The following is a 20,554-nucleotide window of genomic DNA, read 5'->3' as shown; positions in this document are numbered from 1 at the left end:
CTCCTTTTGTGGCCTTCCAGTGGTACTGTGGGCCCTCCTTGGACTCTTTCAACATCTGCTTCTTTCTTGGTCTCTGTGAAGCTACTCTCTGCTCTCTCAAGGTTCTTTCAGTCTTTCTGCAGTATTTTCTTGTCACTGTCATATTTTCTGAAAAATCCCTTCGCCAGGATTTCTCCTCCTGGGAAGCTGAGAAGCTTCAGAGAAAAAAGAAAACAATATTATCTCATTTGCTTCTCCTGGGTTTTGCTGCTTTGGAATGTAGTTGAAGATTGTTTATCCAACAGGTCATTGTTTGATTGGTTTCATGTGAATTGTTTTGACTTAATGACCAATCATGGTCAGGCTGTGTTGGACTCTGAGGAGAGGGTCACAAGTTTTCATTATCATTCTTTTTAGCCCTCTGTATCCTTTCTCTATTCTTTAGTATAGTTTTAGTATAGTATTCTTTGATATAATATCATAAAATAATAAATTAGCCTTTAAGAACATGGAGTCAGATTCATCTTTCCTCCCCACAACGGGAGACCCCAGAAAATACCATATTTTCTCACCTCTCCAAGGCTACTGTACGATACCTGGGACTCTTTCTTGCCTACCTTTTTCTGCCTTTCTGAGGCTAATCTTTGTTATCCTTCACGTTTGCAGACTTTATGCTTTCTTCTCTGAGGTTCTTTCACGCTTTCTTCTAATCTCTCAGTATCTGCAAGGCTACTTTGTTCTTTGCTACTCTCCCAACCTCTTCACTTCTTCTCTAGCCTCTCCAAAACTGCTTTGGCTGTCTCTCAGTTTCTTCCTTCCTCTCACTAAGGGGATTTTGGAGCACTTTCAGTCTTTATGCTTCTTTCATATCCCACTCACCCTTCAGCCCCTCTTTCTGAAGTTTGACTGGCTTTTCTGGGGCTGTTTCAGTCTTCCTTCAAGGTTCATGGCATCTCAGCAGCTTCTCTTCTTTCTCCTGGGACTTTTTCAGCCTTCATGCTTGTTTCTTCCCTTCTCCAAGACTATTTTCTCTTGCTCTTTTAGCCTCTCTCCTCTCCTAGCAGCTGCAGGCACACACTCCTAGAGCACTTTCAGAATCTCTGATACTTTCTTGTTATTGGTTAAGTCTCTTGTGTGTTCACCATGGTTCTTTCAAGCTTTCTATAGTTTCTTGACTTCTTTGAGGCTACTTTGTGTTCTCTTGAGTCTTTTACAGATTTTTGGCTGATTTTCCCTTCTTTGATGCTGCTCTTTGGGGCACTATCAATCTTTCTCCCCCCCCTTTTTTTTACATCTTCTCTTGAGGCCACCCTTGGCACCATTGAGTAGTCTGGACCTCCTTTAATAGCTCTGATACTTTCTTGTTTTCACCGAGCCTCTTCTGTGTTCTCTGAGGTGGTTCTTTGCCTTATCTCTTTCTTTCTTGGCCTCTGACACTGCTGCATTTTGTTTTCTTGAGCACTTACAGACTTTCTTCCCTTCCCTGAGGCTAGTGTATGCACTTGGAATCTCTTTCAGACTCTCTCCGTTACTTTGTTCACTTCTGCTTGGCTCCTGTTTCATCTGGGGATCTTTCAGCCCATCTTCTACTTTCCTGGCATTTGGAGGGCTATTCTGTAATCATTCTCTATCTGAGCGTTAATCAGTTAATCAGTTAATCATTTTGTCCAAGACTTCTCAGAGTCCTCTGAATGTCTTTCAAGCTCTCTACTATTTTGTCCTAATTTCAGCTATTCTGTGTTCTCTGTGACCCTTGCAATCTCTTTCCTGTATCAGGCTCCCCAAACCATTTTTCATTATTTGGGGATTTTTCACAACTTCTTCTGGTTTAATATTGTTTTGAAGTCTGAGAGATGACTGGGGAGGGTGGGGTGGAGGCAGGGGAGAGGAATCTTTTCACAAATGAAACAGCTTCAAGAGCTCTGGATTTCACCTGCAGTGGGGCTGGAATAGATCTCGGTGAGTCACCTTTTGGAATTTATTTATTTAAATTTTTTTTTGCCCCTTTTCAGTTTTGTTGGTGGAGTTAGAAGACAAATGAGCTGAAAGAAGCACCTTTTAAAAAATCCTTTATTTTTATATCATCCTAGTAAAAATCTTTTATATAAAGGCGAAAGTAGGTATTGCATAGAAGAAACACTGGTGCAAACATCACCCGGTGGGAATGGCATGTTGTTTCTTAGTGTCTACTCTCTACTGCACAACAGATGGCAAGCCCAGAGGGAAACATCTCCAGGTTTCCCCTTGCCAGCTACAGGATGAAGCTGCTCAACTTACAGAAAGAAGTTACATCAGAATCATGTGTGGCCTATTCCATGCTGCTCCCAAGAACCATCTGCTGGGAAAACATCCTTTTCCTCCTTGCCTTTTCTATGCCTGACCAATATGTCACCCAGGAAAGACCACGAGGATCAGTCTGGCTGTCTTCTGTGCTTGCACCCTCCCTGTGTGTGAGCTGCATTTCATGCATAGAAATGGAGCAGGTGGACACAGGATAGGAGAGTTGGCCTGACGTAGCCATAGTCCAGGAACACAAAGCATGACATATCCAATCCAAGGCATCTTCTGTCATCTCAGAGACATTTATGTCATTGTCTTTTAGCATTTCACATGCTACTTAGCTACGGACACCTTTTTTGAGTGCCTTCCACCTGAGTTTCCTGTAACAAACAGCCTTGGTTTTGACCAGGAGTGAGCAGAATTCATGCTAATTCACACTTCATCAGCTTTCAAACAGAGCTTCTTCGGGCAGTTCTCCTGTTTTGTCTCTTTGTAATTTCTATGGCAGCTCCCAAGCATGAAGGACGGTAAGACAGCAGGTATGCTACAGTCTGATGGAACACTCAGAGAAACAGCACTTTCACAGACTTGAACTGTGCTTTCATGAATTAGAGATACAGGGAGGTATGCATTTGTACAAATCAATATTTGTGTATATTAAAGATACTTTTACTCAGTATCAGCTTTTATTTAAAAACATGCTAAAAACTTATAGTTAAATAATCAGAGTGACATTTGGGGAAAACACACAGGCAGCCACCCACCAGCATAAGCAAAAAAAAGTGCATACATATGTGAGTCAAAGCTCCCTTTGACCAGTTTACAGGACAATTAGTGCCTTCTCTGGCAAACTGACTGCTGCAACCTCACACTTTCCAGAGCTGTTTTTTGCTGCCTGGAAAGTGGTATTACCTTTCTGCATCTTTGAGGATGTCTGTCATCACCTCCCACATCAGAGAGTCAGCTAGAGACACAAATCAGCCCTGCTTTTGACTCCTCTCCTGTAGGTGGCTTCATAGAGATGAATACATGAAGCTCATGTAACTATCTCACTTAATACTGTGCTTAAAATGCCTAAAGTAGTCATTAAAAAAAGATTTCAGGATCTATGCTTCTAGATCATGAAATGGAATGAAGCATTCTAGAAAAATAAGTTTGGATGGAAGGCAAAGTAGCTGAGTTTGCAACTACACATTTCATCTCTGAGTTACTCATAAACATCTTTTATTTCCTTATTACTTTCACTAATATATTTTACCATTTTTGTACAAAAACTGACTGCAGATTAAAATGTAAGATGCGACAGGTACCACTGTGCGACCCAAAAGGACAGAGATGATGCTCCTACTCAGCCCTGCACCTGGCTCTTTTTGAGCACCAGAAAATCTAGAGAAAGCTAAGCACCTCTGCCCAAAGGGAGAATGCAGTGGAGCCATCAGACAAAAACCATCCCGTCTTTTCTTGCAAAAATGGGAACACATCTTAGCAACTTTGGATACAGTCTTACATGTAGCAGCAGATACACTGGGCATCAGAGCCCCTTCTTCAACATGGAACAGCCATCTCCAGTGAGGCTCAGATGCTCCTGGTCCCAATTTTTGTTAGAAATGGAAGTAAAACTGGATTCAGTTTCTGTGCTTTCCCTCTGCTTCTTCCCTGATTCCTTCAAGGGCTATCCAAGTGAAATAGCTGAACCCATATGGCCTTGTCTGCTTCAGCGGGAAACCAGAGCCCTGTGAAATTTGGACATTGTGCTCATATGGGCAAGGGCTGTGCTTTAAGAATAGTAACCTTCTTCTTCACTGCAACCCCCAAATTCATCTCTATCTCCCACACATTCACACTCCTTCCTGTCACACTGATTTCATAGGAACTCAAAAAAGTGGCACGTAGGCCACACAAAACACTATTGCTACCAGATGTACAGATGCATGCAGGACTTATTAGAAGATAAATAGGGGACTAAACCCTCCCAGGTATAAAGTGGATCAACAGCTATTTCAGCCCACAAGGAAAAAGATAGGCTGAATGATACAATGAAAATTACATATTTTTAGAGCTCAGACTGCACATTGTTAGAATCTTATTTACCAGAGGAGTAGTTTGAGATGGTGTGGCTCTGAAAGGCACAAAATCTTCATCCTCAACAGTTTCTGAAACTCAGCCCAATAATGTCGTACTGAACCCCATCTCACCTATGTGTCAATATCTCTTTGGGCATGACATTGGATGAGGTAACTTTTGAAAGTTGCTTCTGACAGCTGTCCATGCAAAAAGCAGTATTTCTTTCAGGGCTGAGTCAAGCCCTGACTGAAGTTTGATCACAGCATCCTCCATTGTCTGAGCCTTTCCTTCTTCCTTCACAAAACAGCAAAAACCTGTAACAATGGGTAAGTGGGTGCCCCTTGCAATGAAGAAGCATTCAAAGCGGAGAAATACACGTTCAAGTTTTCTAACAGGAATGTTGCTAAAAATACGCATTGAGTAAACTACCCCAGTGGATGAACTTGGCGATCTGTCAACAAAAAACAATTCTCTACTGAAGGTGTGCCAATACAGACCATCTCCCAGTGCTGTTCTGGAAATTGCCCCTTTCCTGCATCATCTGGTCACTCATAATCAAACTGTTCTTTCTAGCTTAGGGAGGTAGCTGTCTTTAGCCTGAGGAAATCCCTACAACAAAGGTCATGGCATGATAATGGTGCCATCAAATTGCCATCCCCTTCCTTCACATCCAGCAGCTTGCCATGCCTTGGGCAAACTTTTTGAAGCAGACAGCACAGTCAGTGAAGTCTGCTGCCAGTAGGTCAGACTGCAATCTCTCTCCTTTGTGCTGGCAGTAACTTGCTTAGTCAGTGCTTTTAGCTTTCAAAGTAGCATGACATAAAGCAGCCAGGCACTGCTTTGGGTGAGTAAAGGCATTGGAACTTTGCCTCGCAGAAGTAGGAAGCTCATCATCTGGTCCAATGGGAAGGCTTTGCATTCCATCCGAGGAAAGAGTCTCTGATTTTAAAGGAAATACCTTTGTTACAGTAAGGGCATCAAGGCCCTAATAAAGGTAGGTGCTGCCTCCCCATGGACTTGAGAAAAGTTAAGTCTTGCCTGCACCTACTATCAACTTTGCAAAACAGGTCCTCTGGAGATCGCACAGCAGTTCCCAAATTAATGTACAATAGATGTGTAAAACCAAAAACAGTAAGAAGTTATAAGTCAGGCAACTAAATTCTAAGCTATATCCATCATAATAATAATAATCATCATTATCATAATAAAAAAGTATACACCGTAAGGTACAAGAAGCTGCAAAGCAAAGCAGCTCCAAATCCAAGGACTATCAGTTAGAGTGGCTTTTCCGAGTCTTCCAGTAAATCAGACATAAGGGTTGAAAGCCTAATGGAAGACTTTGAAGAATTCTCCCTTGATGTCAAACACATAATTTTTGCACATATAGCATGGATTAGTAGAGCAAAACATTTTCTTAAGTTAAGAAACATTCTTAGAGCAGATCTATGATTTTGTGTAGAAAATCCATTTGTTTGGGGAGTTTCCCCCCTCTTTGGCAAATAAATGGCAAATGTGAAACAGAAGGAAAAAAAAGAGTCAAATAAGTTGTGATAATAACTGGACAAGTAACAACAACGTGGATCTGTCAATGGGACGGATTTCCTCAGCAGGGCTAGGCGTGATGCTCCTTGCAGTCATTCTTTGTGTTCATTTTATGATGAGACAGAAGGGTTGATGTGATAATGTTTCCGAGGCTTTAGGCATCATATTTTTTGCCAGTCCTGTGAATCTGCTGGAATAGTGTCATGGAGAAGGCCATGCCAAGAATCTGAAGGAAAACAAACAATAAGGGCTTTACTACAGGAAGGTTGCCAAAACTACACTGCTGACCTGTGTTCGTGGTCCAGCTGTAGTTTGAACAGTCATTCTACACAAGCCATATGTCTCAAGCTTCAACACTGAGCAGTAAATCTGACTGTATGTTGTTCAGGCACATAGTGAAGTCCAGGGTTGTATCTGTCAGAGCACAGATGGAAGCAAAAAAGCTCTCGGGGTTCTTTGCTGTATGTGCAATAATTTTTTGGAATCAGTACATACAAGTCATTCTTCCCTTTCACCCAACAACTTGTGCTTGTTTAGTCAGGTAACTGTGACTGAAAATATCAGATTCAGATATTCTCCCCATAAAGTATGGCAGTGATAGAATCATAGAATATCCTGAAGGGACCCACAAGGATCATTGAGTCCAATTCCTGGCCCTGCACAGGATAACAAAAATCACAACATGTGCCTAAGAGCATTGTCCAAATGCTTGAACAAGCATTGGTGCCGTGACCACTTCCCCAGAGCAAGAACCCCAAAACCTTAACAGATTATTATGATACTTCTGCATTTGTTTTTTTTAAACACATCAACCTCCTTAGTTCAGTGGCCATGATTTGACTAATTTTGATAATTTCTAGAACTTGCTTTCAAAATGAAAAATCAACCAGTTCCTGAAAGGACAGTGTAACAGATGGCTTAATATAGGAACTCCAAAGAGGTACCGTGAAGTCAAAACATGGGCAAGCAAAACCCCAGTGTAGCATGTCTTTGCAGGACCGATTACTGACCTGCTTCATTTCTGAGCACGTGGCCTTAAATTAACTCATAAAACAAATCTGACATTTTTGAAATAAGATTCTAACTCAAAGCAGTTGAGCATCACTTTTCACACAGCAGAGCCAAGAATGCTGACAGCAAACCAAAGCCATGTTGGAAAACATCAGACCAGTATTACCTGCATTATGAGGACACACATCCCAATCGAGCCAAGGACATGCTTATTGTCATCAAACCAGCTCATGACTTTCTCATAACATCCCTGAAATGATGAAAGACGAAAATTGAAACTCCAAGGTCACATTTTCTTTCATGTGCATTCTCTTTATTTTGTTCCTTCCCACCCCTACCTAAGACTTGACCTGGGCAAAGTGAGCCTTACCGTTTTCCACAGTGATTCAGTAGAGTTCCGTCCACAGTCTTGGGAGTTTTCCATACAGCATCGGTCTGGAACAATGTTTTCTCCCAGCACTGGGTACCAATCCGTATAGTCATTCACACCACAGCATTTCATCTGTGCAGAAGCAAAGGATTTATAAATTAACCAGCACAATTTGTAAATCACGCACAACCACAAACTTTTATTTCCACTAAACCACTCTGTACTTTCAAAAAGGCCACCGCAACACTTTTGTAGTTTTATGGTATTCTGTGGTTGCTGATCACCTAAAGCAAATACTGAAAAACACAAAGAAAACACAAAACCAAACAAAGTAAATGGCTCCAGACACAAATCTTATTATTAGAGAGACACGAGCCCAAACACCAAAACAAGGTCATAAGCACAACTGCTAAAAGCAAAATCCTGCCAAAGCTGCAGTGCCGCCTATGCAGGTTTTGCTGCCTCTCTGCTCTTACAGATCATCTCTATGCCTGTAATAGCCACAGAGAATCCCAGACAGGTGAGCATCTTTCACCTTACAGAGTATGCTTTGATCCTGGGTTTCACAGCATTCTCTGCATATTCAAGAGAGCAAAATCAGAAATCAAAACCTGCATTACCCATCTTTTAGACTAGACATGGATGCCACTGCAGCAGCCTTGATGACCAAATCGTTACTTTTTTACTATTGAGAAAATATATTACCTCTGCTTGAATGATATTCCATGCATTTTTCAGTCCAATATTATTTTCTGAATTGTATAGCTTCATTCCTTCCTTCAAATCCTTCTTTGCACTCTCACTGACCTGCACCATGTAGAAGACAGAGGAAGTCAATGCACTGCTATTCAGAGGAAAGGACCAAATGGTACAGACACACATAGAAAATGTCCATCTTTTACCTTCTCTCACCACAAACTTAAGATGGATAAAAAGCTTGAGCTTCATAAATCATTGGGACCTTTAAGCAGCTGTCAAGGCCTAGTCTTTCCCTCAGATTGCAAAATAGTGGGTTAATTCTCTTGAGATAGGAGACCCCTGTTAAAAGTCCATCATACAGTCATCATCTGATTAAAACTAACTGAAAATGAACAGCATCTATCTGCTGAGCTTGCTGTAACCTTGCCAGAGGCAGCTGTTGGCAATACCCCACAGCAGCCTCTCCTGCCTTAACCTGTGGCCTGTTTTAATTTGCTAATACCACAAAACCAGAGTCCTGGCTTCCCAACTTTAGTGGAGCTATTCTTGCATGGGTTCAGGCAGGCTACAGTCAATAGCCAGTACAAAATCAGTTGAAAAAAGACAATTTTGTTTTTCTCCTTGTGGGAGCAAGCTTGTAGGATTTATGACTTTCAAATGTGCTCTTCCTTATTTAGAAGACAAAGTTGGAATGCTTAACAGGATATCTGAGATGTCCCATTTCTTGTTTTAATTTCAGTCTGAGCCCAGAGTCCTGGATGCAGGTAGGTACCTTGCCTCTGACAGTAGTGAGGTGGTAGAAAAAAAAGATTATGGTCCTGGCATAAAGATCAATAATTTTATAAGATCTGTTTCATCCCTCTTTTACAACCCAGTCAAAATCAGCAGTTCACCTCAGCTCCCTGAAAGTAGCAGGCATCATAATGACAACCTGAGAAGATATAAAGGTCTGGGAGGAGCTGTTTTAGAGTAAGTCTGGACATATTCACACTGTAAGGTTCTGCCCTGTGTTTAGCAGAGGTCTCCAGTTCCCCAGTCACTTTTGCAGTGTTATGTGTCTGATGGGCCAGCCAGTTGTGCCTAAGTCACTTAGTCACTCTGAGATAGGAGATTCTTACAGATGGGCTTTATGAGAAATTATCTCTTGATCCATTTTGCATTCACATTGATGTCTCTGGGACTGCCCAGTCAAGTGAGACAACTGGTGGTGGAATAACCTGTGAATATCTCATGCCTGTCTCCTCCAGTCCTGTTTCAAGGGCTCGCCCTAAGAAGCTATAGGGTTTTAAACAGGACCTTCCACAACCCAGGACTACAAGATGACCAGCTTTTTGCAGACATCAAACATGTTGAAGGCTATCTAAGGACAAGATGAAAAGGGAGGCTCTGGACCATGATTTTATTTCAGGGATTTGTCTCCTGCTTGTTTTCCTCATCACTTCCTCCTTCCCCTTCAGAAGCAGCTCACAATAGACAGCCAAAATCTCAAGGTTAAACCTCCACCAAAGTGAAGATCCAGGAACTCACATACTTTCATCAAACAAAAAACTAAACCTGGTTTACATGCTAGTAGAGATACTTAATCGATATGGGATATTTGCTTACCTTGTCCATATAAACAAAGAATAAAATGACTAATATCAGCTCAGCCAGGAGAATTATCAGCAAAACGATGAAAAACTAGAACAAAGAAAAAAGAGACAGTGTATACACACTTGCCAAGTAGAGAGTAAACCTAGAGCTCCTAGAAATTATGAGGATGACAGGCTTACTACCAGGTTGCAGGTTTCAGCCATGCTTTTGTCCTGCTCCTTTTGACTGCTGTGACAGCACACAGTCCTGGGAGTCACTTTCCTTCACACAGACTACAGGACAGATGCTAAATCCCTTAGTGCAAAGATGAATGTGACGTGCCTCAGAAATGATTCCCTAGCAGATGGGCTTGAACCACATGTGACTGTGGAATAGTCATCATATTACTCAGCACTTCTATTCCCAACTCTGTATCTGAAATATCTCTCTCCACAGAGGCATCCCAAGTGTGAGTTCTAGTTGTTTCTCACTACTTTTCAGGCCAAGGAGGCATTTATCTCCATGCCTTTATGCCCTAGTGGACTCCAGACAGGTATGGCACCTGACCCCAGACACTGGGGAAGAGAAGCAGTGCACAGCTAGCTCTTCAACTGGTAACTCATGACAGTCATGATAGTATAAAATTACTTTTGCAGAACCTCATAAGAATATACAATCTTTTTTAAAAAATGAAGCTGGTGTTGCAGTTAGTGTGGATGAATCACATGGACTTCAATACTAATCTCTGTTTGCTTTCCTAACTGTACAACACACAAAACCAAGCAATCAGATAGGAAAAAACTAGGTGCATATTTTGCCTCCAGTTTAATTCTCTGAGGTGGTTTAAGGAATTCTGCCTAGCTGTTCCCCAATGCCATATAAGAGAGAGTTTTGCACAAGGAAAATCTGCTCCTTAATGTCACAGCATCTGGATTTGTAAGCTGTGACTGAATTGGAACCCGTCTGCCTTGAAAGCCCTCCTCCCACCTTCTGCCTCAATACCCCTCTCCTTGAAGGGGGGGTCTCCTTTCCCCAGCATTTTTTTTGGAGGGGAATATTTATATCGGGGGGGGGTTTATTATATATTCCCCCATATAACCTCCCACCATTATTCAGGGAAGTTAATGATGAAACCTTCTGGGTTTATGCAAGAGGAAAGATCCACACTGTGTTTTCTGAGACAAGTTCCCAATGTCTGTGCTTCAGTGCTGGTCAGAGAATTTCAAGGGTCAGACTATTTATTTTTTACTGATAAGGCCTGGCAGAGACCTTGACTTCTTGATTTGGCTCAGATGGTTTCCACCATCCTCTGACAAAGGCCTTAGATAAAGGCAATGTAGAAAATAGCCACGAGAGGCTTTGAACAAAAATTTTTTCAGTCAGTCCTTCCAACAGACATTTCCAGAAGGGCTATCCCAGTTGATCCTACAGTTCATGCTTAACCATTCAGAAGTGACTGATAGCAATTTGCTTTGCTACCTAATACATTGCACATAGTAACAAGGACACATTTGCTAATACACCATTGATATCACCGTAACCAAAGCTGTGGGATGTCATACTGCAAGCCTACAGAAGATTGAAAGCCAAGGGCAATGTCACAGTGAGCCACAAGACTATTTCACTCAGGTCATTCAAATAAAATAATAACAAGGCAACAGCCACTGTTTTTAGTGAAAAGGAGTACTGATGTCTTACGCTCAACAGCAGGCACTTGTTTTCCTTGATAGCACCTAGGCAGCCCAGGAAGCCGGTCACCATGATCACTGTGCCAATGGCAATGACTAGGTTGGCAGCTGAAAGTGACGGGAAGCTGGGAGAAAACGTGGCGAAGTTCCCTTGTGACACTGACAGCCAGATGCCCACGCCCAGCAGACCACAGCCACATAACTGCAAAGAGACAAACAAAAGAAAGGTTTCACTGTTAACAGAAATGTCATTGTCTCCTTCCCCTAAAACTCTGAAAAAAAAGAATTTCACAAGCAAGGTCTCAGGTAAATGTTCTGAAGTAATGCTCTCAGTGGCCTGATGTTGAAACAAAGTGAAATTAAATGTTTGTACTTAGACTTGGTCACATCACCTGTACTCATAATTCTATTTAAAAGCCACTGGATGGCAGAATTCTCTTCTGAGAGACTTAGCACATGAAACCAGAGCTACCCAATGATGTCCCAACAGCAACCCAGAGCAATTTTTCTCCGTGAAAATAAAAAATATTATTTGAACGAATGCTCTGTTGCACTTATTTGTGCAGTCATCTGCAATGTCTCAGAGTATTCAGCCCTCTATTGCCTCATCCAACAGGAGGCAATAAAGTCCTGAAGACATTTACAATCAAAAGCATAATTTCAGTAAATATTTGTCATAAAATGCCCAGTCACAATACCCAGGTTGGGCTTAATACAAGTTCTCATAGCTTTAGTGTTGATAGCCAGTGATCACAAAATGTCACCAAAATCAGATGTCTAGATACATTATGTACAGGAAGCTCAAGCCTTATGCAAAATGCTCACAGGCATTCCCAAGGGAAGCAGAGTAACAAATGCACTGGGTAACACAGAGGAAACATTCAGGAATCTTGTAAGGAGACTGGGAAGCACCTTTTCGTCCAAAACTCAACACACAGTAACTCCACAGAGTGGCTGGGGAGCTTTGCATCACCAGGTATGGATAAATGTCACAACATCTGTGTCCTATCACAGAGCTGGACACAGCTGCAACAGGAGTGTGAGTAGTGGGAGAAAGTCAAACACCAGCTATCCCTATGAAAAGACTGGTACAAAACACACACACCTGCATGTGGCAGGGTAGGACTTTCATCTCTCCCTTCAAATTTGTCCTCTCCACTAAATGAGCTTGAATTGATTTCTCATTGCCTTTCATGAGATATCAGCAAGGTCAGTGTGAACTTGGAGTAGTAAAGAGCTGTGGGGGGATGCAAAACAGAAGCCACCTGATCATATTCTGCTGTAGGACCCAGTGGACATGGCCACAGGTTCAAACTGTCTGCAGCTCATGGAATCAGCCACCCTACTGCTCCTGCTTTAAATTTCATCTACTCTGTCCTTGAATTGCTGCAGTTTTGGTGCCTCAAGCTCACTCAGGAATCCACCCTGCGGTTCAGCTGTTTCCACCATTAGATGAAAACTGCAGGCAGGGGCTGAGAGCTTAATGGTTCAGGAGGTCAGGAACAGCTCTCACCACACAACATTCATTTAAAGTATTAAATGGCATTTCTAAGCTGCCAGGGCTGCCATTGCCATTAGCTGATGGCACTTTAATCAATGACTTCATGACACTCCACAGATGAGTCTGTAAATGTTTCCAAAGAAGTTTCTACCAAAGACCAAAATCGTTCAGTGTAACTTTCCATAAGATCCTGAATTCACACTTGAAAGTTAATTCACAAATGTGTTCCTTGGACTTTCATACTCTATTAAGTTCAGAAGTCACAGCCTTAGCTCAAGTGTTTTGAAAGAGTGCAATGAATTCTGGAATCATTAGGCCAAAAGCAATAGATCACTGCAGATAAACAAGGCAGTAAGAGCAAGATCAGGGAAAAAAACTTACAGAGGAAGGACAAGCAGAGGACAAAAAAGAGTACAGATGATTAACACAAAGCTCAGCCCATAAAGAATGACACCTCAGAATCCAACACCAATTATGAGATCCTAGCAAAAGAAATAGAAGAAAAAGCCCTAGCCAGTGTCTCTTAACCATTTGAAAAAATCCTGCAGCACAATCCTTGAAGGAGATTTGGTCCAGAAGAGAAAGGTGGCCAGGAGATTACTTCAGAAGGTCCATGTTTATGTTTACTTATAAAAAGTCAGAAGCACCTAAGTGCTTAAATGAGGGAAAGCAGAGTAACACTGGAAGTTCAGATGACATAAAACATCAGGTGATGGAGGGGTTGTTAAAGGCTGATCTATGCAACTGGGATTCTCTAGTGCCTGAAGAGTAAAAAGTCAGAGATTTGATAAAAGACATGACAACCTAAAAACTTCCACAAGGTGGCATCCCATACCAAATAGCACTAAAAGTTTAAGAAAAATTTCATATTTCTTCTCTCCACAGTTCCTCGAATTTTGTGCTTTCTTCTCTGTTTTCCTCTCTGCCATTCTACTGCACAGCAGTACTGCTGAAGCTAAAATTTATGCTTTAAACTTCAGGTCACATGACAAATGCTTTTTTCACTCATGCTTCTTTAAAAAATCCCAAATAATTCCATTGACATGGGACTTAATTGCATACAACCATACCAACCAAAGCTGGCTAGGATTCTAGCAATAAAATACCTTTCACTGACATTTTATTCTATACCAGTCTCATTTTTTATACAATGTGAACATTAGAAAAATGCTCTGACAAGTATTTATTCTCACAGGATCCACCTCTTTCTGTTTGGAACAACTGAATCCTGGAGTGTGAAAGCAGCAAGAATATATCAAGTCATCTTATTAATTCCTTTTTCACCATATAATTAAATAATATATGCTGCTTGGTATTTAATTGGGTGAGAGTGATGGCACTGACTTTCCTTCCCCAGAGAAATGGTTCAACAGAGTAATAAATTTCACTGGATTTTTTTTCCTCAAAAAATGTTGGCTCGTTTCCCTCTCATGATTAGAAATCATCATCCTCTAGGCAACCATCAAATCTCTCCTTCCCCTGCTGTTTATGTCACTGCAGAACACTATCATAAAGTCAGTCACTTTTACTTATAGGGCAATTTATCCAAGCTATGGTACACATATTTTGGGCTTAAAAGCAAAAGGAACACCAATGTTCCTCACAGGTTCTCCCACACTTTGAATTCCCTTCACTACCTCAATGTCTATCTGTGTTTATCACTTTGTCCAGAAAACATTAAGAGTCTCAAATACTTTGAGGGAAATTAGAACTCCAGATAAACTTAGAAAGAAACCCCAAAACAAGCTTTTCCCTAACAAGTGCTATCACCAGAACAGGGAAGGAGCTCATTTATTTTATTCCTCATTTTTGAGCATTATATGAACGAATACAACAATACAAACTTTCACAATAGAGCACCATACCCAAGTTTAGCTGCCTTAACCGTAAAAATGATACAGGAAGAGTTTACAAGACCCAGGAAAGGACAACACAGATGGCCAGATGTATGCCAAGACTGACATATTGTACAGAAGGAGATTGTGCACAGGATTATCTAGCCTGGGAGGAATTATTAGACAGGATGTGAATGAAATGTTCACAACTCTAGAGGTCAGTCAGAAAACCCAACAGCCTGTGTCTCAGTCCTTTCCAATAACAGAAACAAGGGGAATATTAGCAAGCATTTGTAGTACATTTTGCTTCACACAACTGAGAAGTAAATTCATTAATTACGCCACAAGAATCAAGCATTGTGCCCACAATTGCCAGTAAGGGCTAGATAATTTTTAATATTGGTAATAGCATTTGTGGTTTCTTAGCATGTACACAAATAATGGCATTTCATGCTTCTCAGAGTAAGATCATGTGTGCAGAATCCAGCAAAACTACCAAGCGGCAACAAGCTGGGGTAAAGAAGGGGTAGGAAATGCTGTTCTGGTAATGTTTTTAATTGAATAATATTGAGAGACTTGCCCTTGAAGTCACTGAACAACATCAGAAAAAGGAAACTGATAAGGAAGGCACTACCGAGAGGAAAAGGGATGAGGCGATATTCTTGTTGACTTTGCAGTTATTCCATCCCATGCAAAGAATGCTTGATGGAAAAGCTGCACAAATAGGTGTGTGAGAGAGAAAGAGTTTGTTCTTGACATCAGATCTTCTAGTGCTGCTTAAACACCAGGAGAGCTCTTAACACACTTGGAATAAAACAGAGACATTTAAAAACTAAATAATGAGAGACAACCACAAGGGACAAAAAGAAGCAAGTGTCTCAGTTTGTACTCCACCTCCAATAACATGCCCATGGCCATCTGTGGCCCAGTAACAGAGAGCAGAAGGCTCCAAGGAGATCTTGCCTGAAGCAAAAATGATACAATGAAAAATACACGCTACAGCTTATATATGGCCCCATAAAATGGCAAAAAGCACAGGAGGTTTGTTACAAGGAAATACTGACAGCACGATTGCAAAAAAAAAAAAGTATCAGAGCTGGGAACTGATTTTAGGACAACTGCAGTGACAAAAACGACACTCTGAATTAGGTTCTGACAGACTTCTGTTGAAACAGAAAGTCAACAGGAAGATGACCTGTACCAAAAGGACAAGCATGAAGAAGCCACGAGGACAAGCAGAATGCACCACTAAAGCTTAGCACAGAAAGTGTCCAGTGTCCAGGTGGCTCTCAAAACCCTCCCCTTTGTTGGGGCCTGCAACACTTTGAAAAAGCTGCCAGTAATATCATCCTTCTGTTTGGTAAGTTCCACAGGATAAAGGTGACCTATCTCAAGTCTTCTCTTCAAGACAGAGATTTTCTACCATTTCTCTAACTGACTCTCTGACCAATGAGTGTGCAGATGAGGTAAGGAAGACAATGGCCCTTATAAAGCAGCAAAGTCTTCTCACTCTGATCCTGGGGTTTGGGGGTTTTTGTGTGTTTTGGGGGGTTTTTGAGTATTTTCCCCTCTCCTTCCTTTATGGTATCTTAATGTATTACAGATCAGAATTACTGCTCTGGGAGGAGGCAGGGGTGAGAACTACATGGTTTCCACCACTTCAAAACACACTCCAGAAAAGAGATAGGCTTTCTGCAAATTGACTTTTTGGATGCCAATTGCCAACTCTGGATTTGGGTGGTTAAACTGGAAACGGCTGGTGCTTAAAGGAGATTTTCAGGTAAGATTAGATAAATTTTCCTGCACTGTCTAGATAATCCACAGGATTAATCAAAACTGGGACTTAACAGCTGACAATCTCAGAGGTCTCTTGCAAAGCAAGATCATCTTCTAAATACGATCTAAAGTACTGCAAGGACACCAAAACCTGAGTTCTTCAGCCATATACTAGAAAATTAGAGTATGGAAGTAGGTGAACATACTCAAATAAAACCTACTTAGTGCTACTGCCAGAGCAATGTGGCAGATTTAAACTCCTCTACAACATTCCTATGAAGTGAGCATTGATGGAAGACAAGGGAATCATTTTGATGTCTTCTTTGAGTCTAGTTCTGTAACAGCTGTACCGACAGCCTGTGTGTAATAGAAGGTACAGAGCTGGAATTTGTGCAAATGCTGAGTTTCCTTAATCCATCTGCCAGAGAAAGCATTTATTATCTTCCTAGAGTCACTCTCCCAAGCCGTACTCCTGGGATGGTCCTGACAAACTCAAGTGAGGCATCAGCGACTGTGATCTTCTGTAGGGCAAGCAGACGGAGAGCTATCCTGAGGAGCATTAAATTCTGACACTTTTATCAGTCTGTGTTTTTGAAATGTGTCCCAGAAGCCTTAAGATTTGGCTTGGATGCTCTTCCCTGGTCACTCTGGAGTATTCAATAAAGGATGTGCTCTGTGAAAGGAAGTAGTAAGACCTGGGTTTGCTTGATTTGTCAAGGACAGCTTAAACTTCTCTTTATTCAGTTGAAGGGCAGCTCAGGTACTTCAGGCTGCACTTTAGGAGAAACTTTCACTGAGAAATTAGTACAGCACTGGAAGAAGTTACCAAAAAGGTGTCAAAACCTCCAGTCACAGAGGTTTTCAATGCTTTGCTACAGGCAGTCATGGTTGACCTGAGCTAGCACTAGCAGCAGCACCACTTGGTATGACTTGAAGAGATTCCTGTCAAGCAACATTTCTATGATTTTATAATTTCCTCAGCTACCATGTTCTTCCTAATTTGTGAAAAATACAAAACCATGTCATTTCTAATGAACACATGAAATCTCTTCCCTGTGGAAGCCCTATGGGGAGAGCTGTCTTGCCATGCTGGGGAATCAGCACACTTGTGTATGTGTCTCCAATGCCTGCACATTTTATGGCAGGGAGTTGCCATTTTGTTTACATTTAACAAACACCATTGCTCTGCGATTGGCTGAACACAGCTGTAAAATGGACAGAACATTCTTTAATAAGAGCTAATGGAATAAATAATTCAAATTATATATAATAAATATAAACAGTAAAAGGCTGTTTTGTTGTCCCCCACTTTATCATACTGCAGAACAAGCCCTGACATGTCTGAAGTGAGGGAAGACTTCAAGAATGTGGAAGAGGAACAAAAGGATGATGGACATAGACATGCTGAGATGTGCCCAAGGGTTACAGACCCCGCCTACTGGGCCAATGCTGTTTAACCTCTTCATTAAGGACGATGGGACAGAGTGCTCCCTCAGCAAGTTTGTAGATAAACTTGAGTAGCTGACACAGCAGATGGCAGAGCTGCCCCTCAGAGACCTGGACTGGATGAAGAATCGGGCAGAGAGGACGTCTGAGGAAGTTCAACAAGGCGGAATGCAGAGTCCTGCACCTGGAGAGGAATGACCTTGTGCACCAGGACACACCAAGGCCTGAGAGGCTGGGAAGCAGCTCTCCAGCGGAGAGCCTGGAGTACTGGTAAACAACAAGCTGATCAGAAGCCAGCAATGCAACCTCAAAGCAAAGAAGGCCTACAGCACCCAGGGCTGCTCTAGGAAAAATGTGTCTGGCAGTTTTGAGTGCTGTCCTCTCCCCCTACTCAACACCAGTGAATCCAGCACAACTGGAATGCCATGTCCGCTTCTGGGCTCCCCAATACAAGATGGACATTGGTGAACACCAGGAAGGGAAAGGAGCCTCCTAAGAGGCTGAGAGGGCTGGGACTGTTTGTCCACAAGAAGAGGAAGCTCAGGGGGTTCTTATTGACCTGTATAAATTCCTGATAAAAGGCACTGAAGAACAGGGAGCTGCTCTCCTCTTAGGAGGGCTCAGTGACAGGACAAGATGACCACAAAATTCGATGCAAGACCTGCAAGGGGGACCAAACACTGAAGTAATGTTTCCAGAGCAGCTGAGGAGCTTCCATCTGTGGAGATATTCCAAACCTAACTAGACACTGTACAGTCTGTCTGTAGACTAGAGAGTCTCTACAGTCTCTGTTCTAGCTGACTCTGCTCAAGCAATGGACAACAGATTATATGACCTCAACATGTCCCTTCCAACCTTTTCCATTATTCTGTTAAGAGATAAGCTCTCAGATATCAATTAATAGCTTTATTCCAGGGGTATTCTCAACTATGCACACATACCCATCCTTTTTTCCCCCTCCAGTACCCAGCGTCCTCCTGAACAGGTAAGGAATAAACACACTCAATTATTCACAGCCTGTGTCCAAGACAAGCACAGCCCTGATTTTCTAATGATTGCCATTAATAATTTGGGGATAAGCACTTCATTTGTGAAATTTCTAGGTGATAAATTGTCAGTATTTTAAACTAAGTGTAGAGAAATGTAGCAGTAGAAAGGAAACAAAGGATTAATTTAAAGGAACATAACCTGTAGAATGATATTCCCAAATACAGACTTCCTGCAAAATGATTTGGGAAAAACTAATGTAAAAAAGCAGTGTCAAAACAAACAAAGCATTACTTTGGACTGCAGTAGTTCTTCTCCCAGAACTTCACAGCTATCTTGAGTGGCATGCACAAAGCAAAAATCAACAAAATTCTCCCTGCCTGCAGCTGTGAAAGGTCAGATTGAGTTGCGCCAATGTCAGCATTATCATCTTTTTGTGTCTAAGTCACAATGCCCAAAGTGCAGTAGGCAAAAAAGACTGAACATTTGAAGAGGATTCAGAGATGATGTATAAAGAAGGATTAAAATGTGTAGAACACTGTTAAGTGATGGTTAAACTCAGAGGACAGGAAGGAGAATGGAGGCAGAACTTCAAAACTACTATTAGAAAAAAATTTAAACATTATATATCAAATGCCAAAACTCCTGAAATCAGAAGGACTGGCAGGACCCTAACCACTTACTTGCTGTATGGAAAAACATCAAAGACAAAAGAGAGTTGAAAAAGTCAAAGACAACATATCTAAAATCCAGAGAATACCTAATCTAGAAGAAGGAATTATGCAGTCACTCCACAGAGGAGAAATGACTGGAAGGATATTTAACAAAAAATCCATAAAGGCTGTATAATTTTTAAAGGCTATAAAATTCATAGTGCCCAAAAAGGACTTGTGGTTCCTACAGAAACACTAACCTTATGCATGCATTAGAATGTGCAGTTACACTGTCCCTGATAACAGACTGACAATAATAGCTCATTTAAAATATAGTAACAAAGCATTATACATAATCTTCACATTAAACCATTTTCTCATTAGTAAGCATGGGGATAAGAGCTGAAAAATTCTCTAAGCAATTCACCATAATGAATGAGAATTCATCAGCCTAACAAAGCACTTCTGAGCATTAAGCCCTATTCCTAAACACACATAACTGAAAAGATATCTTTCTGAAATGCAAAGTTTGGGGATTAAACACAGTCTCTCTTTAATTCCTGCAAATGACCCTATCTACAGACTTCAAACTAAAAACAGGCAGCAAATTACAAGGCTGTCTCTTAATGCACCACTTTTTAAAGCGGCTTGACAGGAGATGTAAGTTTAGGGCCTTTCCCTATGTAGTAACATTAATTACAAAATTGAAATATGCAATTATTTTAAAATTACTTTATTTATTTTATTTTCCTATTTATTTCCATTAGAGGTTATTTCACTTGAAATGAAAATCCAATCTGAACACAAGCTGGACAGAGAGATCTCCTGAATTCATTGCTCCACAGAAACATTCAGATCTGAATGAGAGTGCAAAAACAAATGTGTGTTGGTATTTCATCCCATTAGACCCACAGAACAGAGAGGGATCTGAATTTCACTCTCCCAATTATTAGAAAAAATTGAAGAATATTTACCTGCAATTACTAATCCCTCAAAAAGCATGACAAAGCAAAAAATTTGTACATGTTAGCAACCATGATTTAGCTAATAGATTTGGTTTGCCTCATTATTAAAATATCTTTTCAAGATATTTTGATTCACTAGCGCTCAAGACTTTGAAAGCTAGAAGGAAACTTTTCAACAATTTTCAT

General features: G+C 41.2%; 1 protein-coding gene across 3 annotated transcripts in view; it reads right to left on the bottom strand.

The window, feature by feature from the left end:
* Positions 1 to 2,051: 2,051 nt before the first annotated feature.
* The window catches only part of TSPAN9 (tetraspanin 9), a 168,639-nt gene continuing 150,136 nt past the window's right edge, over positions 2,052 to 20,554 (bottom strand). For all 3 annotated transcript variants that reach the window (XM_054269945.1, XM_054269944.1, XM_054269943.1), the window contains 6 exons: positions 11,216 to 11,407; positions 9,551 to 9,625; positions 7,952 to 8,053; positions 7,247 to 7,378; positions 7,043 to 7,126; positions 2,052 to 6,091 (listed from right to left, as the gene is read on the bottom strand). In XM_054269945.1, the coding sequence (XP_054125920.1) occupies positions 6,020 to 6,091; positions 7,043 to 7,126; positions 7,247 to 7,378; positions 7,952 to 8,053; positions 9,551 to 9,625; positions 11,216 to 11,407 (657 nt within the window). In that variant the 3' untranslated portion in view covers positions 2,052 to 6,019. The remainder of the gene's footprint in view (positions 6,092 to 7,042; positions 7,127 to 7,246; positions 7,379 to 7,951; positions 8,054 to 9,550; positions 9,626 to 11,215; positions 11,408 to 20,554) is intronic.

The sequence above is a fragment of the Melozone crissalis genome, unplaced genomic scaffold (genome assembly GCF_028551555.1).
Source record: "Melozone crissalis strain CALT ecotype California unplaced genomic scaffold, PUWL_Pcris_2 ptg000008l_1, whole genome shotgun sequence".
Classification (NCBI taxonomy): Eukaryota; Metazoa; Chordata; class Aves; order Passeriformes; family Passerellidae; genus Melozone; species Melozone crissalis.
The sequence above is the reverse complement of the archived record's forward strand: the minus strand, read 5'-3'. Positions and strand labels throughout refer to the sequence as shown.